At 38.7% G+C, this 27,391-nt stretch overlaps 1 protein-coding gene across 2 annotated transcripts; it reads left to right on the forward strand.

The window, feature by feature from the left end:
* The first annotated feature begins 1,949 nt into the window (after positions 1-1,949).
* ubxn4 (UBX domain protein 4) lies at positions 1,950-26,976 on the forward strand. Of its 2 annotated transcripts, none has more exons than XM_040147927.1 (13): positions 1,950-2,175; positions 3,240-3,342; positions 4,657-4,685; positions 5,070-5,188; positions 6,810-6,996; positions 8,469-8,592; positions 10,831-10,885; positions 16,788-16,952; positions 18,878-19,005; positions 21,496-21,598; positions 22,778-22,909; positions 23,157-23,371; positions 25,280-26,976. In XM_040147927.1, the coding sequence occupies exons 1-13, from the start codon at positions 2,094-2,096 to the stop codon at positions 25,416-25,418; spliced, it is 1,581 nt and encodes a 526-aa protein (XP_040003861.1). In that variant the 5' UTR covers positions 1,950-2,093; the 3' UTR covers positions 25,419-26,976. The 2 variants fall into 2 exon arrangements, with proteins under 2 accessions (XP_040003861.1, XP_040003862.1); XM_040147928.1 differs by having other exon boundaries at positions 23,160-23,371.
* Positions 26,977-27,391: the final 415 nt, after the last annotated feature.

Below are 27,391 nucleotides of genomic sequence, written 5' to 3' on the forward strand. Positions count from 1 at the left end.
TAGCTATGAAACGTGTGTTCATTATTTTTCATTTCTGAGTTTAAGTGAAGTGAATTTCATTATAGAGATTTTTATTTCAAAATACCCTTTTTCCCATGTGAGGTCTCTTCGTCAGTGACACATTACCTAAGATACCCAATGTTAAACAGTAAAGAGTAAGATATTATGAATAAATATACAGATGTAATATGTTTCAACCATGACACTGAAAGCATCCAATTGATTTTCAAAACTCAGCTCATTATGAAGAAAACTTACTCACCCTGCTTCTTTTTACTGTAACAGAGTTTATTGCAGATCATTTTTATTTCATTCAGTTCTGTGTCTTTGAAACAGCATTTAGACATTATTGGTGGGAAATAAAATTTACAGAAACTACAATTAAACAGTTACTCACTGTGTGTTTGTGTGTGTGTGTGTGTGTGTGTGTGTGTGTGTGTGTGTGTGTGTGTGTGTGTGTGTGTCCATTAATATCAGCATAGGCAATTAGCATATGTAGTTACTGATTTACTTCTTCAACATGCTGTTAAAATAACTCTAATGTCTAATGTCTGATGTTTAATCAGTACATTCACATACAGTAAGCACTGTCAGCTTGGTTGCCTGCATACAGTCACAAAGACATTTACAGTTCACTTTAAAACAAGTCACTTTTTTACTTTAAATGTTAGAATTCCAGTCATTAGATCAGAAAGGATATTTATATCTTATGAAGTTTTCCCACACAATAACCTACCTGTTAAACTTAACATGTATATGATTGTTGTGATGCTGTCTCTGAAGGTCTTTTATTACTTTTTATAAAATTGAGGTGTGTGGGCCTTTCTACTGATTTAAATGAATTTCTCAATAATATATTTTCGTATTAAATTTGCATAGTAGAAGAAATATATAGTAACAGATTAAACGTTGAACCTGTCTTAAGTCTCCTCCTGCTCTTTGTCATCACCATCAGTATGTTGCTATGCAGTTAGCTTCACTATATAATTGTTCTCTTTACGTACGTGTATGTCTCTGTTGAATATGCTTTACAGTGGACTCTGACACTGTGACAGATGCTGTGTGCATTTACTAGACATTGTTTAATCATGAACAGTCTACATCATCAAAACATGTTGGTCTTTGCGCTTCAATGACATAAGCAAGAAAACTTGGAAGAAATGTGATAAGCTCTGTATTACAAAGCACATCAAGGAAGGGTCATTTAAGACACTGCATAGAACTCATCCTATGCAACATGTAGACTACTTGTACTTGATTTGGACAGCAGATGTGTTTTTTTCAGTGAAAGCATTTTACACTTTCCTGGACTGTATTTAACTCAGGATGTTCTGAACAAATTTAGACATATTAGTAATATTACACTTGTGAGTTTGGACTGAGGGCACTGCTCTTGTAGTGATAAGCAGCAGGTGTGTGATGGCAAGCTGCCTGAAATTATTTGGCTATCTCTCCATTGGGACAAGAACACGCTTCACCGCATAGTTCAAGTTCCAGATCTGCCTAACAGAAGAGAGTCCTCTTCATCCTCTGTATGGAGAGCTTGAGCTTATTCCCTCTGGACGGAGACCATGTCTAAAAGGGTGAAGACTGCTTCATCAAACTGTTCAACACCCAGAATGTGTTAGCTGATCATCAGTTTTACATATAACACTGTTGGTTAGTGTTGTTAAAAGCTAGATGTACTCCAGCTTTTATTTCCTGCTGTCACTGATCTACATTTGTTTGTGTACCAGTGTGTATTTTTCCATATTTTCATGTGATACGTATTTATTGTGTTTTATGTTCAACTTCCCAGGGACAATGAAGCTGAATACTTTTAACTTTGAAACTTCTAAGTGTTCTTTGAGTTGCAGTGTGAATGTGATTTGTAACAGATCGTGTGAACGTCATTGTTTTGCAGCAGTAAGAGGTGAAATTATAGGTACATCATTAGGAGAGAGGACGGCAGGTCACGTGAGCTTACTCCCAGCTGCAGAGCAGACAGCTCGGTGTTCAGGCTCTGACGGGCTGACTAAGCTCTATGAACTGATGTAACACTTAGCTGCTTGACAGCGTCACCAAAGCAAAGGCAGAAAACACAGTTGGAAAACATGCTTTGGTTTGAGGGCTCGATTCCTGACGCCATTAGCTCGGCAAAACAGCGGAGTTTCGTTTTTGTCGTCGTCATTACAGGTAACGTTAAGTGTGCGACAGCTTGCTGACGTTAGCCTGCATAGGTAAAAAGTGATGGGGTGCTAGCCAACTAGCCTTGGGAGCTGTTGTACATAGCCGTTAGCTAGCTAGCACAGCCAATCAGTTGTCAAAGAAACAAGAAGTCTTACACCGAAAGCAAGAAGTCAGAAACGTAGGAACTTAACCCTGATGCTATTTCGGGCTGTTGGTTACCGGTCTGTGTAACGTTGTAATGAGAAGAAAAGACTCTAACAGCCTAACCAGATTATCTTGGCGCTTCAAGGAGCACCGGCTAACGTCAGGCCAGCTACAGTTAGCTCCGTAACTATTTGGAAAGTGAGACAGTTTTCGTAATTTTGCCTCTGTAAACCACTGCGTTGAATCTGAAACGAAGCCACCAAGATGTGATTGAAGTGTAGACTTTCAGCTTTAATTTTTGGGGTTTCACAAAAATATCCAATTAACCATTTAGGAATTACTGCCATTTATACATAGTTCCTCCATTTAAGAGGCTCAGAAGTAATTGGACAAACCAACATAATTATATATATAAGGATTATTTTTAATACTTGGATGAAAATCATTTGCAGGCAATGATTGCCTGGAGTCTGGATCCCGTCACCAAATGCTCAGCATCTCAAGGAAGGAAACTCAGCATTTGGTGATGTCCATGGGTTCCAGACTTCAGGCCTAAAATTGAAGCTGAAAGTCGACACTTCAATCACATCTTGGTGGCTTCGTTTCAAATTCAACACGGTGGTGTACAGAGGCCAAATTACGAAAACTGTGTCATTTTCCAAATAGCTACGGAGCTAACTCTAAATCATCTTACAATTAGACAGGTTATGATTGGAGAGACCCCCCCCCCCCGGCAGGATGGCTACAGTCGTTTCACGCTTGAAATGATAGGTTAGCCAGTAACCTGAAACGTCACTAGTTTGAGTTGCATCATTGGCAGCAGTATTTGCAGTGGCGCTGTTAGTTAGCTGTTCTACCGTTATGTGACAGGATGGTTTCATGTATGCACAGTGAGCTGTTATCACTGTCACTGTCTGTGTTCTCAGGGGAAGATGAACAGTCAGCACAGCTGATGTCCAGCTGGGAGGACGACAAAGTGTCAGAGGCAGCAGGCAACTGCTGTGTGGCCATTAAAGTTGATTCCAAGAGGTAATGATCAGTTCAGTTAAATGCACAGCATACATTGCTAAAGTTTGGTTTCAGGTGATGTTGCTGTCTTCAAGATGTTTTCATAAGTGAGAACTAACAGTTGTCTTGCATAACTAAAATGATATCTCTCAGCTTTTAACCAGTATTAAGAGTACAATCTCATATGGTGATTTTCCACTACAAACACAATTAGAACATGCAAGCAGCATCACAGCACTGACAAGAAAACAGTTTACAGCAGGATCTCTGTGTGGTTGTCACATATTTTTCCTGTAATGACTAAGTCACGTTATTTGCAGTGTTGAGTTCCTTGATGCTTTAGTTGGTTAACTAATTACAGCATTACCCTCAGCGTTTTGTGGTGGATTTGCAGCACCTCAACTGAACCAGTGCCTCTGCTAACATCATAACACAATTACAACTTAATGAAATCTAATATTAAACTTCAGGGAAAAAGAGCTGAGAATTCTGGGTGCCTGCGGGTTCTGTCTTGAAATTCATAAAATTAAAATATTTAGTCTCAAAAGTCAGACTTAAATTTAAAATCTAAAGTAACAGTAAAAGTAAAGTTAAGTTTTGGATTTTGTTCATGTTTTGTCAGGAACTTTATTGTCCGCGTTGTGGAAAGTTTTTTTTGGCTTAAAATGATAACGTACAATACAGGACAAAGACAGTTCTGTATTAATTTAACGGCAGAATCAGAAGTTTACGTCAGAGTCGATCTTTTTAATTAATGTACTATGGTGACTTTTTTCTTCCTATTGTGGAAATACATGTAATAAATAAATCCAACTGCACTTATATTGACCTGCCATACTGACCTGCTGAGAGAAACCCCAACTATCTTTGAAGCCATTTACAATGAAATGCATGTTAACTTTTACTACCACTCTCGTTACATGTCTTTTTGTTTGACTTGTAGGAAACTGATGTAGCTTTAGTAACATTTGTTAAGTGGATTGTAAAAAAGTATGTAGATGGCTGACCTCAACAAATCAGTAACCTTATATGTGCAGCCAATTTTTAATAATTTAGAATTGCTTCAACTTTTGACTGAAATGTTACTGCCCAATTTGTTCAGAAGTCTTGCTTATATTCCCCCATATTTGTTCTTTCAGTTATTGTTGTTATTATTATTAGTAAACTATTCTGTCATTTCTTGGCAAAAAACGTACTTAATTACTTACTTCTCAATCACACCAGCAACCTATTTAGTGCAATCGATCTGACGTGTTTGATGTAATGTATTTAGATAATAGGTATGTTAATGTATATGGAGTGTCACCACATGATACTGCGTCATATTTTCCACAGTGAGACATGTGTGCAGTTCTCCCAGATCTGTATCTTTTTTGCTGCTCTAAATGTGGGCCATTTCTTCTTGGGCTGAACTAATGTGGGGCTACAGAAAGTTATTTAGGAATTTATTGATTACTGATTAATCTCTGAGGAAAGCTATTTCTTGCACTACCCTTTAGATTGCTGCATTCACTGGGCCAACAGATACTGTTGACCCTAACCCACATTACAGACTAGTTTGTATTAGGGCATGGTTTAGACTTTGAACCAGGTTGCCATGCTGTCAGGCTGACAGGCTGTAGGCTGCAGTAAAAGAAATGCAGCAGAGTGCAGTAAAAAAACACAATTTAACTACTTATGTAAACAGTTAGTATTGCAAAATGTCAGTTTCTGGAAGCTTGTTCCTTAACCCTTCCCCCTGTGTGAAGATCCAGTGGTGTGCATACCCTCTAGCTTCTTTATTGGAGAGAATGGGATTCCTCTGGAGGTTATCGCTGGCAGTGTGTCTGCTGAAGATCTGAGGAAAAGAATCAACAGAGTTAAGCAGGTACGGGCACAAAGCTTGGATTGTATGCAGTTTAATTTACAGGCAGTTCACTACTGGTTTTTCAAACCTTCTGCTCTTTTTATCTAACTATGCACATTACCCCATAATGAAGAATCAAATGCATGTTTTAGCCATGATAATATCAGGCAAACACTCAGTCGGTCCACCACTTTGGTGTAAAGTCTCAACTACTGGATGGATTGCAATGAAAGTTTGTGTAGACATACACGTTCCCCTCAGGATGAATCATATACCCTAGTGATCCTCTGATTTCTCATCTAGCGCCACCATGAGGTTCACATTTTAATTTGCCCAATGCTGGACTTTGTGTCTAATTTTATACTAAATAGCAACTTTTAGCATGCTAACACAGCAAACTGAGATGGTGAACAGGGTAAACATTACACCTGCTTAGCATCAGCATGTTAGCATTGTCATTGTGTGCATGTTAGCATGCTGATGATATCATTTTGCTCGACACAGCGCTCTCTCAAGTACAGCCTCAGAGCTGCTATCTTGGCTAGAGACTCAAGGCAGGTGTTATATGAGTGTCACTTTTCAAATATCTGCATGCATTCTTTGTGTTTATCTGAAGAATTAGACACTAAAGAATATCTGCTGCTTTTGCCCTCCTAAGTGCAGACTTAAAAAACATGGCTCTGTAGTGGTTTCAGTGTCCACTGGAATCGTTTCAGTAGCGGAGCATCTTCAGAAAAAAAAAAGTTTATAGTTACTTTACTGAAATTTGGTTATGTCTGCTGGTCAGCATGTATTTATAAGTCTGATTTAAGTTTATACTCACTGATTTGTCAATAACAGAAACATAAAACCATTTCAGCTGCTTTAAAACACAGGGTAATGACAGAGAGCAGGAGGAGACTGAACAGATGGTTGGTCATCTCCCTTCTTCCCTTTTCATCCCTTTCTTCTGTCACACCATAAAAACAAATTTTGTTTGAATGTGTTAAGACAAAGTCCGAAACACATGAATGCATCATTAAAAATTTGTTTTAATAAATAGACGCTGATAGACTTTTACAAGTGAATTTCATTCTTCAGAGATTCAAGCTGCAAAAAATAGACCAAGCATGTAAACCTAGAAGAGTGGGGGGAAGAAAGAATCTGGGAGATGCTCCGGACACTAACCTGGTGGGGACCCACACACATCCACCGGCTATAATGGAAGTAAATCATCTCTGGCAGTACTGATGCAGGAATGGGATGCAGCTCGATCCCATGTACACTGGCTGTGATGTTTAAGATCATGGCAGAAAAAGCCCCAGTGATGACAAGCTTTGTCTTTTCTGAACTTTCGTATATTGTTTTAGTTTTTTCGATCCACTGCCGACCTTATTTCATTTCATTAGATACTTCCCCCATGTGCTTCATTGCATCTTGCTACATCACACAGTGTTAAATTTCTTAGAACGTGCACAACCAACTTTACAAAGGAACAGAGGATATGTGGGGCAGCCATCGTGTGCAACCAATGTGTAGTTGAAAGCAAGTGTATTACAACCCTAGACATGAAGATGACCCTTCACCTGAGCTACCGCCACTGAGTCACTGAATCTACATGGTTTTCTTTCTGGTAATGATCTTCCTCCCTGTTTTCTGACAGATGCATGCCCAGCAGATTGGAGGTCCGACAGTGTTACCAAAGGGAATTGCTCCTGTGGAGACCAGGTCACATAACAGCACAGCCACAGAACCTGCTCCAGCCTCTGCTCAATCCTCAGCTCCAGCAGTTCCTGTTAGTTCAGCAGCAGAAGCCACAGAGCCTGCAGCAGTACCAGGAACAGCAAAAGGTGATTGAGCCTGGATCACTCAAGTCATTCATTTGGCAGATGCACCTTAGACCTTTATACTCCTCTGGTGACAAGTGCATGGTTCAGATTAAATGTAATTTAATTAGTGTAGAAAAAATAATCCAGTGGGCATGATTTGGGGCTAATTACATGATGCAAAAATGTGACAATTTTACAGTACAAAAACAGCACTCAAAGACAGAAAGAGCTGGAGTCCTTAGCCGTAAGTAAAGTCCTGTGAGTTTAAAAAAGATAATTCATACGCCTAAATCTGTCAGGATACTCTTGTAATTGGTTCTATCAGATATCTGTTTTCAGCACAGGGGAGTAACATGCATACATATTTTGGTTATGCCTTCTTTAGTGTGCAGTGGTCATTCAGCTTTAGGGCTGGATTATACTAGAAAAGAACTAGTTGGTACGACGTGTTGTCCAGCCTTTTAAGAAAGGCAAAAGTGTTTATAATTGTTCTGAACGTCCACACTGGAAGGTGGGGGGAAGAGCCAGCTGTCATAGAGAGGGGGGAGACATGAAACGGGGGGGCTGTAGTTACACCTTTAGTACTGAGTTTTTTTACCTGCCACCAACAATAAGGGCCAATCAGTTCATCACAATCAGGTATGTCAAGTTTCTAATTCTGGTAAGGTAGAGTACTTCCCAACACGAAATCCCAGAAGTACATTGACCAAATAAAAGTATACATAAATACTTTCAGATTTGTACAGGAACAACTGATGACAGTAGACAGTAATTACAAAACCTTCAAATCTCTTCAAGATTCTAAATATAAACTCTGAAATGAATTAAAAAGTCTGAATCCGGTTATTAAGTAGCTAAAGAGAGTGTCTCTCTGTTTTGTTCTTTTTCTTTTTTTTTTGTCTTTTAAGTTGAAATATAAGAGAAATGAGTTGTGCACTTATAACTCATAAAAACTCCAATTAAATATGTTTTAGCATTACAGAATGAAGAAAGTATTAAATTCCAGCAGTCCACAGTGTGACATAACAGAATGCCACTAATATCAGCTTTTAAATCATCTGCAGTCATTCAACACCAGAAATGATATTTCAGCTCACAGCGATGATAATCTGTGTGAAATGCATTCACCCAGCCAAAGGAGGTGAGAATCATCATTGTGACCGTTCAGTGAATCATTACTGCTACTGTTGAAGCTGCTCTGGCAGACAGAGATGAACTTTTTGCAACTTCAAAGTATGACTTTTTTTTGTAAGCATGCACAGATTAGACAATTCTTGCTGCCAGTGTAACCTTTTCATTGAGTTCTACCACTGTCTTGAATGGGTTCCCTGAGGTTGTACAGTTTATGGCATGAGATACAGTAGATGCAGTAGATTAGGCAGATGATTGCATACAGAAATTGAGGATGGATAGACTTTGTTTGCTTTTTGCTGACAAGGTGTAAAGTAGCAAGTTAACCTGGTGCTTTCCTTTTGTGTTCCTATTGTACGCAGCATCTCTGTCGAGCCCAGTAGATGATGGTAGCCTTTCAGCCACAGCGACTCTTGCAGAGAATGCATCATCAGATAATGCTCAGTGTGCTCAGAGTGAAGAAAACCTGGACACTAAGGTGGAAAGGTAGAAGCACACATACATGTTGTAGACAGAAAATGCGTTCTGTATTGAGGTGTTTGTACTGAAAACGTCATCTCTGTGTAAGTCGAACAGCAGCCAAAAGGAAAACTAATTAACACATTTTAGGTAACCAAGCAGACTACTGATCATTGTAAGAACTATACTGATATCAAGTCCCAAACCACTGAATATAAGCAGAATTTGCATTAATGCAAACGAGATACAACTATACATGATTGTACATCATAAAGATATAAAACTACACATACAGTTAGGTCCTTAAGTATTTGGACTATGACACAATTTTCTTAATTTTGCCCCTGTACACCAGCACAGTGGATTTGAAATGAACAAATCAAGATGCGATTGAATTGTAGACTTTCAGCTTTAATTCAAAGGCATTTCACATGTTCCCTCCATTTAAGAGGCTCAAAAGTAAATGGACAAACCAACATAATTATACATATATGGGTTATTTTTAATAATTGGATAAAATCCTTTGCAGTCAATGACTGCTTGAAGTCTGGAACCCATGGAAATCACCAAATGCTGAGTTTCCTCCTTTGAGATGCTTTGCCAGGCCTTTACTGCAGCTGCCTTCAGTTGCTGCTTGCGGTTGGGTCTTGCCCTCAGCATCCTCAGTTGGTTGACTGACTTGGTGATTGAAGAATATTCCATTTCTTTGCCTTGCGAAGCCATTGTGTTGCTTTTGCAGTATGTTTTGGGTCATTATCCATCTGTACTGTGAAGCACCGTCCTATCAGTTGTGCAGCATTCTGAATCTGAGCAGATAGTATACCCCTGTACACTTCAGAATTCATCCTGCTACTTCTATCAGCAGAATGACCCACTTCCATTGGCAGCGAAACATGTGCATGCCATAACACTGCCTCCACCATTTTTGACAATTGATGTGGTATGCTTTGGATCATGAGCTGTTCCTTTCCCTCTTTGTACTCTTCTCTTCCCATCATTCTGGTACAAGTTAATCTTGGTTTTATCTGTTCAAAGAATCTTGTGCCAGAACAGGGGAAGCAATAATTCCGCGTTCATCCACTTAAGTTGTCTTCTGTTTTCTTTGAGGCCTTTTAGTGTTGCTGAGCTCACCAGTGTATTTCTTCTTTTTTTAAGAATGTACCAAATTGTTCTTGTCATTCCTAAAGTTTCTGCCATCTGCCACGACAAACCTATCGTTTGTATTGTTTTTTTCAGCTTAATGATGGCCTCCTTCATTTGCATTAACACCTCTCTGGATCACATATTGAGAGTTCCCATGCAAATTCAACACATGGAATCAACTCCAGACCTTTTTTATCTGCTTAATTCTTCATGAAATAACGAGGGGAACAGACCACACCTGGCCATTAAACTGATTGTCAGTCGGTTGTTCAATTGGTTTTGAGCCTCTGAAAATGAAGGACTATGTATAAAAATGGCTGTAATCCCTAAACAGTTAATGCAGGATTTTTTTTTAAACCCCTTGAATTACAGCTAAAAGTCTACACTTCTGTTCCGTTTTGATGGCTTCATTTCAAATCCATTGTGGTGCGGTACAGAAGCAAAATTATAAAAAATTTTCATTGTCCCAACACTTATCTACCTAACTGTATATACATACATACCCATACATTCATACTCACACATTTACTAATGCAACCATACACTTACATAAAACCATGGACACGTTTTTAAAAATCAATTAAAAAAAATATATAAAAAACAAAACAGATAAATAAAAACACAACAAACCCCACTATCAATCTTTTGTTCCTTTCAGTTCTGTATTGTACCGTCCTAGTGCTGTAGGCAGGGTTGTTGCTTTCAGCCTGTTTGTTCTGCACTGGATGTGTGTAAAATTGTTGCTGCTCTGGAGTAATTTGTTTATGTTATCTGTTTTTGTCTTCGGGAACAAGTCGTGAAGTGGATGTTTTTTGTCCTCTCTTACTGTGTGCTAAATCTCATACTGACCTTTATTCGCTCATATTGAAGATGTCAGTAAATTGTCAGAATCTCATCCAAATAAACTGTGAATAGATACATCAACCAATGATATCCAACCAGAAGTTCAACCAAACAGTCTTCCCTGTAGTCCAGAGACTTTAACTGCTCAATGTAATAAATTAGGACAGGTAAAACAGAAGTGAAAGAAATGCCATGCAATGATATATAAAAACCCTGCCTTAGTTACACTTATCATTGTCAAGGTAAATATGATATTGTATCATTACAATTTTCTGTCAGGTTAAACAAGAAACTGGAAGAGAGACGAGAGCAAAGGAAGAGAGGAGAAGAGGAGGTAAGGAGACAAGCCTGTTTTGGGCTCTAAATCCTAGTCCATAATCAAGGGTCTGCACCCAGGCATGTCATAACTGTGGCCATAGGGGGATCACATCCCCACAATACATGAAATATAGAAATGTTTGTAACCAACCTGAGAGATGTTTGGATCCCTCCAAAAGCTGAAAGCAAGCAAATTTGTCCCCTCAATATTCAGTGTTAAACTGACTCCAGAGCACAGTGGATTTTTACTGAACTCCTCCTACTTCATGTGGTATTCATGTCACTCGGCTGTGAACACAACAGCTGTGGCTCAGCTCAGGAGTCTGTGTCAAACTGTCTGGTTGTTCTATATCCACTATTCACCATACACTGATCTCTGATCTACACCAGCTGATTACTAGTATGTTTACACAAGTACATCACTGATGCACATGTTAAATATAAATGAGTGTATCACTGCTGCTGTTGATGAACACACCACCACAGGTGTTTGTCAGTGTTACAGTCTGAGTGAAACTCTGAAGATCATACAAGTCATTTGTCCTTTGTAAACTGTCTCTGTAGTTGATTTGTCACTAAACAGTGTCACTGTGAACCGACCAGCTGATTGTGTTGTTGATCCAAATGCACACTCGTGGGTGGCACTTTTGAAACTGGTGTGTGACAAACGTAGTCTCGTGATGTCTATTGCTCTGTGTCCTGTATGTGTGTTCTGTGTTTTACTGAACATCCAACAGCAACAGCTGTTGGATGTTCAGGGAACGGGTGAACGGGGAACGGGTGGATGGTCTTTCCCTGGTCTTTCCCTCCTATCAGAATAGTGTGGCACCATTTGCCGCTTACACTTGTGGCAGCAAAAGGCACTGTTGCTACTGCTCAAAAAAGTTACATTGTTTCACTATAATACTCAAAATACAAAGAAATACATAGTGTTTGATCAGTTTTACAAAAGCAGCTCTGATACAAACTTTGTGGCAGGTGTGTGCGTGTTTGGGTACACACAGGAGGCTGACTGACCACTGAGGTGACTGCTAACTGTCAGATTAGGTCAGACTGTCTGTGTAACGATCCTAGTCAACCTGTTGGTGAGGGTGTGGCAGAAAACTTCAGATTTTATGACCACAGGCACAGCCTAATTTCCCAGATCAGCAGCATTGACCAGTCAGCAGACCACATCATGTGCCTGCTGTGCACCACACAGAATACTTAACAGACCATACTTATTCCCGCTATAGTACTTCTTCTTGGCTGTGCAAGCAATCCCACTATATGTTCTTCTACATGGCCATTTTGTTTAATGGTGGGATTGCTGTGCGAGTAATCCCACTATATGGTCTTCTCGGCGACCATTTTGTACATGTTCTTCTGAGCCCAAAAAATGGCTCTGTATTAATGTGAATGTTGATTCAGCATTCATATTATTGTTATTCTACTCCTATTGTTATCCTATCCCCGTTTTCTTTTTTTTTTTCTTTTTTATTCCGTGTACATGTTTCAGTCGCTAACAACTTCTGCATACTTTCAGCTATCATTGAGATATCAAAATGTTCAGCTTTCTCAGGACAATGCTGCTATTATTTATCTTTTTCTAAAGAAATTCTGCCATTGGAATGAATGGTAAGAATGATCAAATCCTCTAAAACTGTCTCCACTAAATTCAACTACTACCACATTCATTTAGCTAGAGACGTCATTTGAGTTTTAAAGTGGGCACAAGACTTTCAGCTATTAAACTTGTATTCAGTTTATTGATATCATGTACAGTTTTTGAATTATCACAGTTTTAAGTTTTCTGCTTTTTTTTTTTTCAGTCCTCTTTTGAATTTATAATGGTGATCTATGGGAGCAGCTTAGAGAAACTTCAGCTGTTCTGATTTTCTAAAATTTTGGACCTGCAGCTTTTGTACTGTCTGCATTTTTCACTTTTCACAAATAATCTATACATCAAATTGTAGACAAATTTATGCTCTTCCAGACAGTACAACTACTTGAGCAATAGGACTTGCGGTTTTTGAATTGTCAGTCTCTGAGCAACAAGAGAACCCCTCAACTGCCCGATAGACTCCAATGTTAACTGACCTCTCCTGCTCATGAGCAAAAACACAAACATGAGCACTATTTAGACTGTGATAGCTCAGGCAATGGTCACATTATCTACACAAATGACACATGCATGTCTTCTGCAAAGTCTCCTGACACTCGCGTTGAAAAAATTTCAGCAATCCAAAGTACAGTTTTTGAGTTAAGGTGTCTTGTTTGAGGGGTACTTCAGTGGTGCTCTCTGTCTGTTATCAGTATATATTCTATATATTCTGCCTAACAATAACATTAAACGCACAATATGTCCTTTCTGCTGCTAGGGGATTTCAGTCAAAACAATAACAAAAGGTAGGGCTGGGTGACGTCATGAAGTAGCATGGGATCATGGGAGTTGTTATCTTCACCACCATTGCCCTCATTGCAGACAGCTTCTTCTGGTTAGGATTCTTTCAGCGTTAATCGCTGAGGAGGTTTCTACAGGGAGCCGAATTATCTTCAGAGGTTTCCTCCTCTCAAAAACAAACAGGCCAGGTCATTAAAACTTATAAAAACACAAAATAAAGCAGTTTCGTGTTAAAAATCGCCCCAGAGGGCCTGTGAGCCGAGCTGCCGCTAATGTTTGCTTAGCTTGTTTTTCTGATAACTTAAGATCCAGAGGTCCGATGACCAGATTCCTTCATCCGGTTAAAATATATAAATGACCCAAGATCTAAGTGTATCGTAAAATGTGTCTTAAAACTGGATTTAAGAAGTCCATTTTGACCACTTCTGCCAGACTACCACAACGCAGACGCATGTGCAAAGGGAATATGAATCCATTGACAAGCGGCAAAATGAAATGGACCATTACCTTGATTAAAATGACGTATTTCTCTAGATTTGAAAATTGCTTGAAATATTTGAAATAATGTAAGTACACAACTCAAAAAAATATCTAACATAGGTGTAGTCCTTTTTAGACATTTTAATGCAGAAAAGCTACATATTCTACCTTTTTAATGTGCTTTTACCTATATACACCCACACAGACAGACAGACACACAGGCAACTCAGACCTGTTTCTTTCAGTTTTAACTGTTAAGAAATTCAAACTTTCAGCCGTTTCACGGTGCAGTTCATCTGCTTTATATTAATACAAAGAATTTATTCTTTCACAGTTTCAAGGTATTTTATTTCTACTTCCAGCTTTGGCAGTATATCATTTTCTCTTCAGCTGTTTTGTCAGACATCTTCAGTCATTTTCAGAATTGCGTAGGCAATGTCTTTCAGCTCTCAGCTTCGAACTTTTGATTCTGTATTTCAGCTGTTTTTTTTTTTTGTTGTTTTTTTTTCCCCCAACCATTTTCAGTGTTGCTTCAACAATTTCCTTCAGCTTCCCATTAACTTAATCTTTCACCTTCAGGCATTCAGTTTTTCTTCAGAAATTTCCTTCAGCTTTCAGCATTCACACTGCATTTTCTTCAGGTTATCGAATTTCTAGTTAATACATCTTCTACTCACTTTTTGACACCTAACTTCACTATTCGTCGTCGAAGCTCCATTCAAACGTCCAAACGTGCAGCTTGATTGGGAGATGACGGGAATTACTTTTCTCAGCAGTATGTCTCAAAACACATTTTGCTCCATGACCCTTTGAGTGACAGGTGTACCATCCAACTGCCCCATAGACTCAATTACAAATTAAGAACCGGATTTTCAGAGAAAACAGAAAATGGAGGAACGCAAAATTGCACAGATGTGTGCAAGTCTTTTAGCCTTCATGGTGTAAAAACTTTGGCAATAGGATTTATGGGTTTTTGACTGAATAGGAGGAGTTCGAAAGGTGCGCTGAGCTAAATCTCACTAAAATCTGAGTCAATCTCAGGGAGAAAGAAGCTGGTACCATCACCATGTCAACCATAATTGGAGCTGGATACAACCAGCTGATGGATATCTACGCATTAACAGCTTCTCTGTTCTCTGTGCTGTTTACACACAGTTGACTGACACACTGTTTCCAAACTACATACAAGACACATGGATTCACACACATTTCTACAGATTATACTGGAAATAAGTTTTATTACAGTTTTAGTTAGGACACACGCACAGACACATACACACACAAATTGCTATTTCTCTGCAATTTAGACTCGACTAGATTAGATTTTCAATGTAAACCAAAATAAATTTTGGTAATTGTGAGGATATATAATATTTGTTTAAAAAATTAAAGAACAAAAGTTTAGCAGTTTAGCATCAGCTTTTCCAGAAGCCAGCAATCCCCCGCAATTTCACCAGTAACTGCATAGTCTAGTTATTCTCCCTCTTCCGTACAACTTTACGCATGGACCTGGTCCCGCAGCTTTGAGAAAACCCAAATTATATATCAAAACGTGTGGTTCGATTGAAAATGGTTTGCTATGACTTTTCTTGGCAATTCGACCAACCATGGGGACACAAGTCGTGAAAAACTGCAAAACATTTCCCATCGAAAAACAATGGGAAGTCGTAAAAATGATTAAACCCACTCCCTTTGGAGCCACATTGCTTTGTCATACTTTAACATAGAAACATGGCTGAAACTGGGTACAAGACCGAAGACTTTTTTGGGTTAAATCAGTATTTTGATAGCTATTATGGTTTTTACAAAATCTCAATTTAAGTTTTATGCTTTTTTTTTTTTTTTTTTTTTTTAAGTTTCAGATATTATAATGGATGTGTATTGCGCTGAATTTTCAGAAATAGAGTGTGTGTCATCACGCACACTCTGCCATCCCTGAAAATGTTCCCCAAAAACCTTATTCAACCTCTTTTTAATTCCTACAATTTCCAATCCTCATGGACATTTGTGTATCAAAGTGTAGAAAAGATTGTCTTCTTTGACACAGTGTTGCTCTCATTGTGTCATGACTTTCGGTTTTTTGAAAGAATTGTCTGTAAGCACAGAGAGTGCTGACCAAAACTCCAATAGACTACCATGTTAAACTGAGCTATGAAGTTCCTGTCAAAAACAGAGATGATTGCAGTTTTAAAACTGCCACCGCTCCTATACCGTAAACAGTATGTACACATATAAAACATCACTGTCTTTTTATTGAAGCCTTGTAACACTCATAGTGAAGAAACATTTTTGATAGGACTTGTACTTTTCAAGCTATGAGGGCATTTTAATAAGATGTTTTGGCTTATAAACTGTTGTCCACCTGGGGATACAGAGTGGTTTGTCTATGTATTTGCCTCCTCTCCCTCCCACAGGAGCGCTCAGTCAACATAGTAACCAATTGCTGTGCAGTTGCTGGCCAGAAGCTGACAAAGCTGACTGTAATTGGCTATTTATACTGATTAACATTTTTACAGTCAGCCATGTTGTCCTCTCCTAGCAGGACATATCACACAGCTTTAAGGCAGTGATACTAATGATGTTAACAAGGCCTTGATAGCTGCAGTGACACTGCTCAGGGATAAGATGAGTCTCCAGGACATGAAGTCCATGTAATGTCCTGCTGTAGTGATTCAAACATGACTGTGTGTGTGTGTGTGTGTGTGCGTGCGCGTGTGCGTGTTTGAATCCCCATGACACAGCTACTGCCATCACTACTTGTACTGGTCATATTAACACTCATGCCACTGCCTGATGTGGTAGTATGATTATCAGTGCCACAAATAACATCACCTGTAATCCTTCACACACTACCGTCTCATCCACTTGTACGAATACCCAGCATCTGACATCTGATTATCCTGGATATGCACCAAGCAGCAGGCACACTCAAAATTTTTCCCAAAATGTTCTAGTTTTATTTAACCTCTGAGTTTATAGTAGTGTGAATTATAACATTGATTGGAATACATCATTAATGTGGCCCACTTAAGTCTGTGTGTTGTATATGATTCAGAATGAGATCAGAAAGGAAATGGAGCGGCGGAAGATGGGGAAGGACATGCAGGACTTTAAAAGGAAACAGGAAGAAGAGAACACCAAGCGACTCCTGGAGGAAAGGAACAGGGAGAAGGCGGAGGAGAAGGCTGCCAGGGAACGGGTCAAACTGCAGATCGCCATGGTAACCTCATCTTTCACTCTCTCTCTTAAATGTGGAGGAAGCTGCTATATGATCTGTGAGGAATAAACATTTAGAATGGCCCGTTTTTTCCCCAGTGTTTGAAAACCAGAGTAGACAATGTTAGGTGGGGCTGATGATGATTTTAACAAATTAAGTTGTTACAATAACAGTATCAAAGAATCCTGAACAGCGCCTTTATTTACTTCAACCACAGAGAGAAAGAGACATTAGAGTCGGTTCTTTATTTCAAGTTTTTCATGTTTTATAAGTATATTTGATCATATTTTAGTAAGATGTCCTAAAAATGATCTGTTTTCTGGTTTGCTCTGGTTTTCATTTGCTGTTGATACAAACTCTAAACTTCATTCATGTTTACCTGTTGTCTTGATGTTGACGTGTTGTCATGTATTCCCAAACTGACTTGGGACTGATTTAGGACCGATCAGACACCTGCCTTATGGTATTGATGATGGATAAGAATCTAAACATCTAAAGTGTCTAAAACTTAAAATCTTTGGGGAATTTGGACATAGGTCCACTGTATTAACTTAGGGCATCTTGACCACCCCTACTACATCACTTTCATCTGTAATTTTTATGCTGTTGTACAAATGCAAAATAAAAATAATAATAATAAATAATATGTAAAACATCTGCAGCAAGTGTAGCACTTCACTGATGGCAGCTTAATAGCAATGGAAAAGACAACAAAGTAGAAGTAATTAGAATTGAGTGATAACACCAAAGTTGTCAGCGTGAGTGGTGAGTATGACATGACTCTGTTGTTGTACTGATTGAAATAGAGCTATGGAGAGGTACATTATGCTGACCTCTATATATTAACTCACCGAGGGCCTCCCAGTTCACGTTTGGCCCTCAGAGCTAAATTTCATAATCTCTTTGATTCTTTGTAAACCTCACCAATAGCTTATTTTTGACTGGATTGGACTGAAATTTATACTGAACATCCAAAAAACCCTCAGGATAATTTGCAGCATGTATTCATGTAAATAGTTGTTGTTGTTGAGTAATCCAACCTTTTTTACCCAAAGGAAGAACCTTTCATTTTCAGTAATTCATATCTCCACTGGTTTTCACTTTCTTGCAACCAAATTGTGATTCTGTGTAGTGTTAATATAGTTCTGTGATATGTCATCACAAATTATTTGGTCCTGCATAAAGTGCCATAGATCTTGGGGCTGAAAAACCCACATTTTAAGATATTTTGACTGTATATTTTCCCAAGAAAGATTATTTTAATTTCCTTGGAACTTTTTTATGGGAAAGTTCTAATATTCATCCATTCATTTAATAATATTTTGAAAATACTTTTTCATACTTTACACTGGCTGTAATATGACATTTTGTGCTTCTATTTGATAAGTAGCTAATTGTAATATGTTGACTTAAAGGCTTTCTATCTCTGTGTGATACCTATTGAGCCTGTTTTTCATTTGGTTCAGGAAATTCGTAAGTTACAGCATGTAATGGTTTGTTGCATATTAGATGATGTCACCTTGTGTCATGTTTCTGGACAAAATATTAATTTTAGTTCCTTAGCTACATAGATATCTTTCTTTGTGTCTGCCAAAAGCTTTTTGAAAACCAGTTTTTATTTGAAAATTTTGAGTTTTGTCAGCAAAGTGAGGTATCAAAAACATAGTGTTGGTGTCACTTCTAAAACTCAGGTATAACTGGAATTATACTTAACACAAAATATGCCTGTGATTTCAAGCCCCTCCAAGATTAAAAAAAAGCCTGAATTCACGTGATTAGCAGCTTTAACTTGATCAGTTGCAGTTGTTGAAACAGTGCAAACATACTTTACATTATTCATTATATACATATGACTTGTTAGACTCCTTTTATTCACGAGAGCCACATCCCCTTCTTTTCAAACAATTTTTGTCCCCTCTGTTCTGCAGGACCGAGCTGACAGAGCAGCCCGCTATGCCAAAACCCAGGAGGAGGACAAGGCTGCCAAGGAGGCCCTACTGCAAGCCAGGCAGGCAGAGCAGGAGAGCAGGAAGGAGACACTGGTCAGGGAGAGGAGGTAAATATTCCATGAAGACCAAAGGGTGAAGGTATACAGTATAGACAAACTATATGCTTCCGCTACCAGCACTGTAGGAGTAAATGCACAGTCATTACTTTTATAGCCAAAAATATCCTCAAAAAATTATCATCCTGCAGTGTGCATATCAAAACAATGCTATAAAAACAGCTGTATTTATTATGGTTATTATCCCTTTCACTTAGGACATTTTAAAATATCACACAAAGAAAAGCACAGGTGTAACTAGAACACACTACATTTTCTGAAGACAATTTACATGTGCGCTCTGCTGAAATTTTGCCCTGGAAACATTTTAAACAGATAAGAGTGAAACTGAAAGTTGCAGTCAAAATACAAATACTGAAACATGCTCAAATAGCAGTTGAAATGGAAGTGCTAAAAGAAATTTAAGTTTGAGGTTAAGTGTAAGCTCTAAAGGCAGTTGAATTGTCAGTTGATGTGTAAGTGGTAAAATTAGTTTATATTTCAAGTTGAATACTAAAATTCAGTTCAAGTGTCAGAAAAATGTAAGTGATGAAAGAAGCTTAAGTGTAATATAATGAGACAGTTGGATTTCCTGTGAGGAGCTAAAGTCTACAGTGAGTGTGATAATACCATCCACTTCAGGTCTGAACATTCCACACAATACACACCAATGTTAAATCTGAAAAGACCATACATTTGTGAAAATTATTAAAAAGCTCTTTCAATATGATAAAGTACAAAAGGGTGGACACTGCTTCATAGTTTGAATTAAGTTTATAGGTGAAAGTATGAATGAGTATAACGAGGTTTAAGGCGGATTTCATACCTGACCTGTTCAGATCACCTTTATATGGACTCTGGTGTGTTTGCCTGGTTAGTTTGGTTCATCAGACCAGGATTGAAAGTTGTCAATACAACTCTGGTATGGACCAAACAAATGGACCGAGACCGCCTGAAAAGAAGGTTTTGGGCCTGTTTGTTTGTGTGAAATCAAACAAACTTACCACAGTAGTTTCTGATAGTAGATATGTGATTTTTAGCAAAATTTTATAAGCTGAGTTACTAATAAATCCATCTATTGATGGTCAACTGTTCAGGACGCAATCTTATAAACTGTTTGTATAAGCCATGTATATAATTTTGGTAACCATTGTAACAAAAGGCAGTTTATAATAATAATAATAATAATAATAATAATAATAATAATAACAATAATAACAATAATAATAATAATAAAGAGAACAATTGAAGGTGTATGACAATATTTATTGAGGTAGAAACCCAGTTTACAACAATTTCAAGCATTTTCATTAAGCATAGGTCCAAATGAAGATAGGTGATAGGAAATGGTTCCTAGCGGTGGAGTAAAGCCAGGAGACAGATGATGAAAACTTTCTATTGAGTCTCCCTGAATGTCCCAGAGGTTTGAGTGGTGATGGCAAGGAGGTGGGTTGCTCAATAGTAGGTCTGAAAGACAATGTCAGAAATGGAATGATATTTAATGAACAGCATTCAGGGACTGATTAGCTCAGGGAGCACAGGCAGTAGGTTATTGGTTAGGCATGGTGACGTCAAAATTGTGAACATAGGAATGTTGACAGCATGGGAAACTGGAAGTGACATAGAAAATAGAAGAACAGGAAATATCAGTCAATCACCCGTAGAGGAATAAAGCAGAATGTAAGGGAACTGAACTTTTGTCAAAGCTTCATGTAAAACTGCAGTGTGTTGAGCTTTTGACCTACTTTATGTACTTCATCAGGTCTTAAAGTCCATTAAAAAGTTTGTGGCATCCCACAGTATTACCCCCTGGATTATTTCTGGACACGCCTCTTTTTTTGGTCAGTTTTCAGTCTAATATTGTGCTGATCATCAATTATTTCTTCAGACTCTGAACGCTCTGACCATTCATTTGAATTTGCAGAAAATGCCAAAAACATGTGAATATTAATAAAAATATAATTGAGATTTTGAAAAGAAGCAAGGCATTCTTAAGAAGCTGAAGGTTTTGAAAACTGAGTGAAGTTTCTAGGTACAGGTATGCTAAGTAGTTGAAGAAAAAAAAAAAAGCATCCATAATAATAATGATAAATTATGATAGATAATGATAGATAATGATAGATGCTATGGGCGAGCACACTAATAACAATGGTACTATTGATATTGGTACATTTCATTTAGGTGAGCCAGTTCCAGGTACCTGCTGTATTGCATTTTGGCTCATTAGCCTAGCTTAGTGGGATTCTTAAATGGAGTGCAAGCATCATTCATATTATGAGGTACAACAGTGCTTTTCCTGTTCCAGCAAATCAACACTGTATTAAAAAAAAAAAAAGGTGGGTTTTCCACACAGGTTGGGGGTCAGATGGTCTGAATGCTGTTTATAAAAGTTTAACAAAGACCATGACTATAGCAATACTCTGTCCATACAGCCAGTTTCTATGAATTGTGTTGAATTTTAACTGTCTGTATCTGTCTGTGTGTCTGTCTGTGTGAGATCAGTACCATAGCAAGGATACAGTTCCGCCTCCCAGACGGTTCATCTTTCACCAACCAGTTCCCCTCGCAGAGCAGACTGCAGGACGCTCGGCAATTTGCTGTTCAGGTCTGTTTCACCAATCTACAGTTAGGTCCATAAGTGTTTTGGACAGTGACACAATTTTCATAATTTTGCCTCTGTACGCCACCACAATGAGTTTTAAACAAAGCCATCAATATGTGATTGAGTGTAGACTTTCAGCTTTAATTCAAGGAGTTTAACAAAAATATTTCATTAACTGTTCTCTTATCTCTACATACTTTTTTTAAAATAAAATAAGTAATATCATTCTTATTTTTACCAAGGAAAACTTGTAAAAGTACGCCATCTTTTGAGGTGATGCCCAGGATTTCAGCAGATTCTCATGCCAGTTTTAAGTAGCATCAGCTGATAGCGCGGTTCCCAGGCCACTAATCCTGCATCTGTCACATTCAGCCATGTTTTTTTACTGGGTGCATGGTGGGACATGTACTTGTACCATTGTAACAATGTTATGCACTCAGTGCTCTGCCTTCTGATTTGGAGCATGTATGTCTGATAATGCTACTTGTTAAACCGCTTGCAGAGTTTTCATTTCCAGATGCTCCACATTGCTCTCTTCACAATTCCTCTATTATAAATCTTTTGCTACTGAGCTGGCATTTAGCATGAAAAGTAACTGAACAAATCTGCATCTGAAAATTTGGTTCATGGATACTGCTGTACAAACAGCTTAAATATGTTGGACTTAGTATTTGGTCATGACAGCTGTATTGGAGTGTTAGCACATGAACACACAGACAGACACAGACACACTACTACATATATAGTTATTATTTTTCTGTTTTCCTGTATTTTTCATGAAAGAAAATTTTTGTAGTAAAATGCCAGGCTCTCATCTGTTGTAGCTGATTTTGTTAGTTCTGGATTGCAGTTTGCTCAAAATCGTTGATTCTGACAACAGTTTTTGTAACATTAATCCAATATGATCATAGTTTATGCTCTGATCCAACTCAACCAAACAAACTAAACTCCACTGTGATCACCATGAATGATGGAAGTACAGGTTGTTCTATCATCTATCTGGTCTTTAGTCCCCTGGATAGTTCCACACAGTTTGTTTTCAGTGCTCTGATGTTGTTGATGATAGACAGGTGTTGTAGAATCTCTGGAATCTGACTTCCCAATGATTCCGCGTCATTCAGCCAAACAATGTAAATCCCTTTATGTAGAATCATTAAAGATTTGGTGCTGTTCCTGTCTCAGGAGGTGGGAAACCGCTATGGTAACTTTTCCCTGGCGACCATGTTCCCGCGGCGAGAGTTCACCCGTGAAGACCTGAACAAGACTCTGCTGGAGCTTGAACTGGCTCCAAGTGCTTCCATCGTGCTTCTGCCTGTGAGTAGACCAGAGTTCACCTTCGACGTGTCATACCTGAATCATACAGATTGACCAGAATGATGTGCTGCTCACACACCCGCCACACCTGATCTTCTTGCTGTTCACTAAAGAGCCGAGTCAGGATGAGGTTAGCTTAGCGTAGCTTAGAGAAGTAGGGAGAAAAAAATATACTGATGTTCCGAAAAGTTGAAGCATTTCTTAACTGCCTCTTACATCAATGTTTTTTGGATGCTCTCCCTCTCAGCAGTCAGGCAGGCCTGCTAACACAATGGTCCAGTCGTCTGGAGGGGGTATTTGGGCTGTTCTGGGCACACTACTCTACCCTCTGCTGGCTGTATGGAGATTTCTCAGCTCCTTCCTGTTTGCAGCCCCACACCCTCCTGGAGCAGCATCCCGAGGCCCCACCGAGCAGTCCAGCTCTTACACCCACTCATCATCAACTTCGGACAAGGCAAAGAGGTGAGGGATAGTCACTGCTCCACCTCAGCAGCATGCATACTGTTCCTCAAGCAGAGCACCACTCAAAATAAGGAGAGCTGGAAAAATACTGACACAAGGGTCTGTCAGGCCACACATCCAAACCAAACTCAGTGTGAAATTAGTTGAAAACCAAATTACCTGAAATGTTCAACACAACACAAGCATAAACAGCTGTGAACCTAGTGAATCTAATTACATAATCTGAAACTGGGAAAACTGTGATTGAATTCAGGAACTATCAATAACAAAGAACAGGTGAAGAAAATGATGAATCTGACCAGACATTCTGCGGTATTGAGGTTTAATACCTAACTCTCCTGCCAGGAAAAAATGTCACATTTTAAGAAACAGACTGGGCACTGCCTGAAATCTGTCTATTAGCTGTCTGTCATTTCAGTTCAGTTCAGTTTTATTTGTATAGCGGTAAATCAGAACATACATCATCTCAAGGCACTTTACAGACTCAGGTCAAGACTTAACAATATTATAGAGAGCAACCCAACAGTTCCACCATGAGCAAGCACTTGGTGACAGTGGAGAGGAAAAACTTCCTTTAACAGGTAGAAACCTCCGACAGAACCAGACTCAGGTGGGCAGCCATCTGCCTTGACCAGTTGGGTTGAGAGGAGAGAAATGGTGGAGAGAGGATAAAGAGAGACCAGGAAAAGATGTAGATACTACTGTATTCAAGCACTGTCAGACTGGTTGTTATAATGATAATAACAGCGATACTTATAGTTGTAATAATGTTATTAATAATACCAAAGATAGCAGCACAAATGAATAATAATGATAATAGTAAAATGAATAATGATGATGAGTGCTGAGTAGTAATGGCAGCTCCAGAGTCAGAGATACCTGCAGAATGAGGACAGGGAGAGAGAGGACAGAGAAGAAAAGTGCAAACTATGGGAGAGAGAAGACACAAAGTTAATGACATGCAGTAGTGTTGTATAAATGCATAGTGAGAGAGAAAAAAGAAGTGCTCAGTGCGTCATGGGAGTTCCCCCAGCAGCCTTGGCCTATAGCAGCATAACTAAATGCTCATATGAGCCAGCCCTAACTATAAGCTTTATCAAAAAGGAAGGTTTTAATCGCACTCTTAAATGTGGAGAGAGTGTCTGCGTCCAGAACCCAAACTGGGAGCTACTTCCAGAGTAGAGGAGCCTGACAACTGAAGGCTTTGCCTCCCGTTCTACACGTGGTCTTGAGTGTTACCAGTGTTATGCACCTTGTGGTAAACCCTCTGTATTAACATTCATGAAGGCGTCTCTTGATTGTCCACTCTGACAATGATACATCTGCCTCCTCAAGAGTGTTCTTGACCTGGCTAGATGTTGTGAAGGGGTTTTTCTTCACCAAGGAAAGAATTCTGTGATCATCCACTTTCCAGGCCTTTTGGTGTTGCTGAGCTCACCAGTGCATTCCTTCGTTTTACGAATATACCAAAATACCCAAATTTGTACCCAAATGCAAATTCAACACTTGGAATACACGCCAGACCTTTTATCTGCTTAATTTGTTATGAAATAATGAGGGAACAGGCCACACCTGCCCATGAAACTGATTTAGTTAACTGTCCAATTACTTTTGAGCTATTGAAAATGAGAGACTATGTCTAAAAATGGCTGTAATTCCTAAACAGTTACCTTGATGTTTTTGTTAAACCCCTTGAATTAAAGCTTAAAGTCTACACTTAAGACCTATTTTGACGGCTTAATTTCAAATCTATTGTGGTGGTGTACAGAAGCAAAATTACAAACATTGTGTCACTGTTCAAATACCTGTGTACCTAACTGTGTATATATACATACATACACACATACATACTGTATATGTTTTAACCGACACACTGTGTCATGCTGTTTTTCCTCCATGTCCACTCAGAGAAACTCTCTCCAAGCACACTCTGGAGAAGCGTCCCAAAGACTTCAAGAAAGAGGGTAAAATTTGCAGGCTGAGGACTCAGGAGGACAGCGAGGATGACAACAACACCTGGAACGGGAACTCCACCCAGCAGATGTAACAGCAGCTCTCCCTCCCTCTCGTTCTCCTGCTGTGAATTAGTTCAGTCTTAAAGGTTTAGATCAAGTTGAAGGTCTCTGCTGCACCTAGAGCTGATTCTTTAGTTTTCTCTTTGTCTTACTGTGTTCCAGGCCTGCGCCCTGCATTTCGCCTGCATGGGCAGATAATAATAATCACAAGAACGTCCTATGGGCTTGAGCTGAGTTGTTTTTTTTTGTTGTTGTTGTTTTTTTTGTTGTTTTTTTTGTTTTTTGTTTTTTGTTGATTATGACATGATTCTGTCTCCTAACCTGGACTCAGATTACAACAGGTTGACAGACCTAGAAAGGCTATGCCAGCAATCCTTGGGTTTTTGCTCATAGATGATTGTCAGATACATCATGATTAACTTTATTGAATAAAGTTTATTATTTTTATTTATCATTATTATCAGACACCAAATTCTGTGAAAACAGTAAAGAGCTGACCTAAAGATGTTGTAATCTGAGCCCGTCTTCACATTATTTTACGGAGTCATTGCATTTTAGAAAGATTTCACCTTGAACAGTGATTGGCTGATTGCCAGTGACTCATCTGGATTCTTATCTAACAGCAGAATGAAGACATTTTGTTTTAGATGTATAAAATACTGAATTTCAGCAAACAGCTGGCTGCTATTGGCAGAGGACTTTACATCTACCAAGGTGGTGGTGTGCGAGTGCACGCACGCACGCAAGCAAGCAAGCAAGCAAGCACGTACGCACGCACACACACTTGTTTTACTATATTCGTGGGGACCCATCTTTGACATAATGAATTCCCTAGCCTTCACCTGAACCTGAGTCTAACCTGAATCCTAAAACAGAGTCTTAGCCTTCAAACACCCATTTAAACCCGGGTCCAGTGTTTTGGTCCCCACAAAGATGTTGGACCCCACAATTATAATGGGAATCCAGTTTTTGGACCCCATGAATATAGTTTTTAAAAAAGCCCACACACACACACCTTGGCAAATGGGTTTCTACTAGTCGACAGTGGGCAAATGCTGTAGTTCTCACCAAACAATGCAAATTAAAGCAACCTGTTTTTCAGAAAACCTTTGAATTTGGTGTTGGTTGTTTGTTAACCTGATCCCCATTCTTCACAAATTGGTGAACTTATCTAGGCCCACTGTTAGGCCTTTGATTTGTTGTCTTAAATAATTGTTCTCTTATTGTGAAATAAAGGCAAAATAATCATTGGCTGATCATATCACAATGTTATGTTACCTTATCCTGTTAAAATCTCTCATAAAGTAGACCCATCTGGCCGCAATAATAAGTCCAGCATTTATGAAATGAAGTAAAATGGAACTAAACTTGTTAGCTTCCCAATGTATAACAATTCATACTTGTAATGCAAGTATATTTCAAAATGTCATTTAGTAGCATGTTCTCTGGTTCCAGTGGTCAGAAATCTCAGCATGTTCCTTTTGTTTGGGATACTATGATTTACTGTTTGAATTGTCTTGTACAGTCTGGTTTATCATGTAAAGGTACTTTATTGTAAAAAATGACAGCATGTTCTCATCTAAAATCCTACCGTAACTTGTCATTTTTCTGTTGGTGTCCATGTAGTAAAAGAAGGCATCCTTGGTATGTGGAAACGATCCTCTGTCACTAAGATGCACTGTGGAAGTTTGGGCTGAAGGACTTCTACATTAATTTATGTAGAACTAACTAATCCAGTCTCATGTCATATCAGCAAAAATCAAATCAAGCTAACCCTGTTATCCAATGGTTACTTATTCAGTGACATTTTTACTTTTGTTTGATTTGTCCATACTCAGATGATCAGGGAATCAGTGCTGTCTGAGTTCAGTGTGAAGGAAAGCACAACATGAGAACAAAAAATCAATGAGACATATCTTAATCTAACTGTTACTTTTAAAGTGTGTGTCTGGAGAGGAGGAGTGGTGGTGTACTAATCAATATAATTAAAAATAGTATAACATCA

Source organism: Xiphias gladius, chromosome 16 (assembly GCF_016859285.1).
Source record: "Xiphias gladius isolate SHS-SW01 ecotype Sanya breed wild chromosome 16, ASM1685928v1, whole genome shotgun sequence".
Classification (NCBI taxonomy): Eukaryota; Metazoa; Chordata; class Actinopteri; order Istiophoriformes; family Xiphiidae; genus Xiphias; species Xiphias gladius.

Coding starts and splice junctions, on each gene's coding strand:
- ubxn4 (XM_040147927.1), top strand. CDS start 2,094: ATGCTTTGGTTTGAGGGCTCGATTCCTGACGCCATTAGCTCGGCAAAA. Junction 4,686..5,069: donor TGTGCAGTTCTCCCAGATCT/GTATCTTTTTTG, acceptor CCCTGTGTGAAG/ATCCAGTGGTGTGCATACCC. Junction 10,886..16,787: donor GGAAGAGAGGAGAAGAGGAG/GTAAGGAGACAA, acceptor TATATGATTCAG/AATGAGATCAGAAAGGAAAT.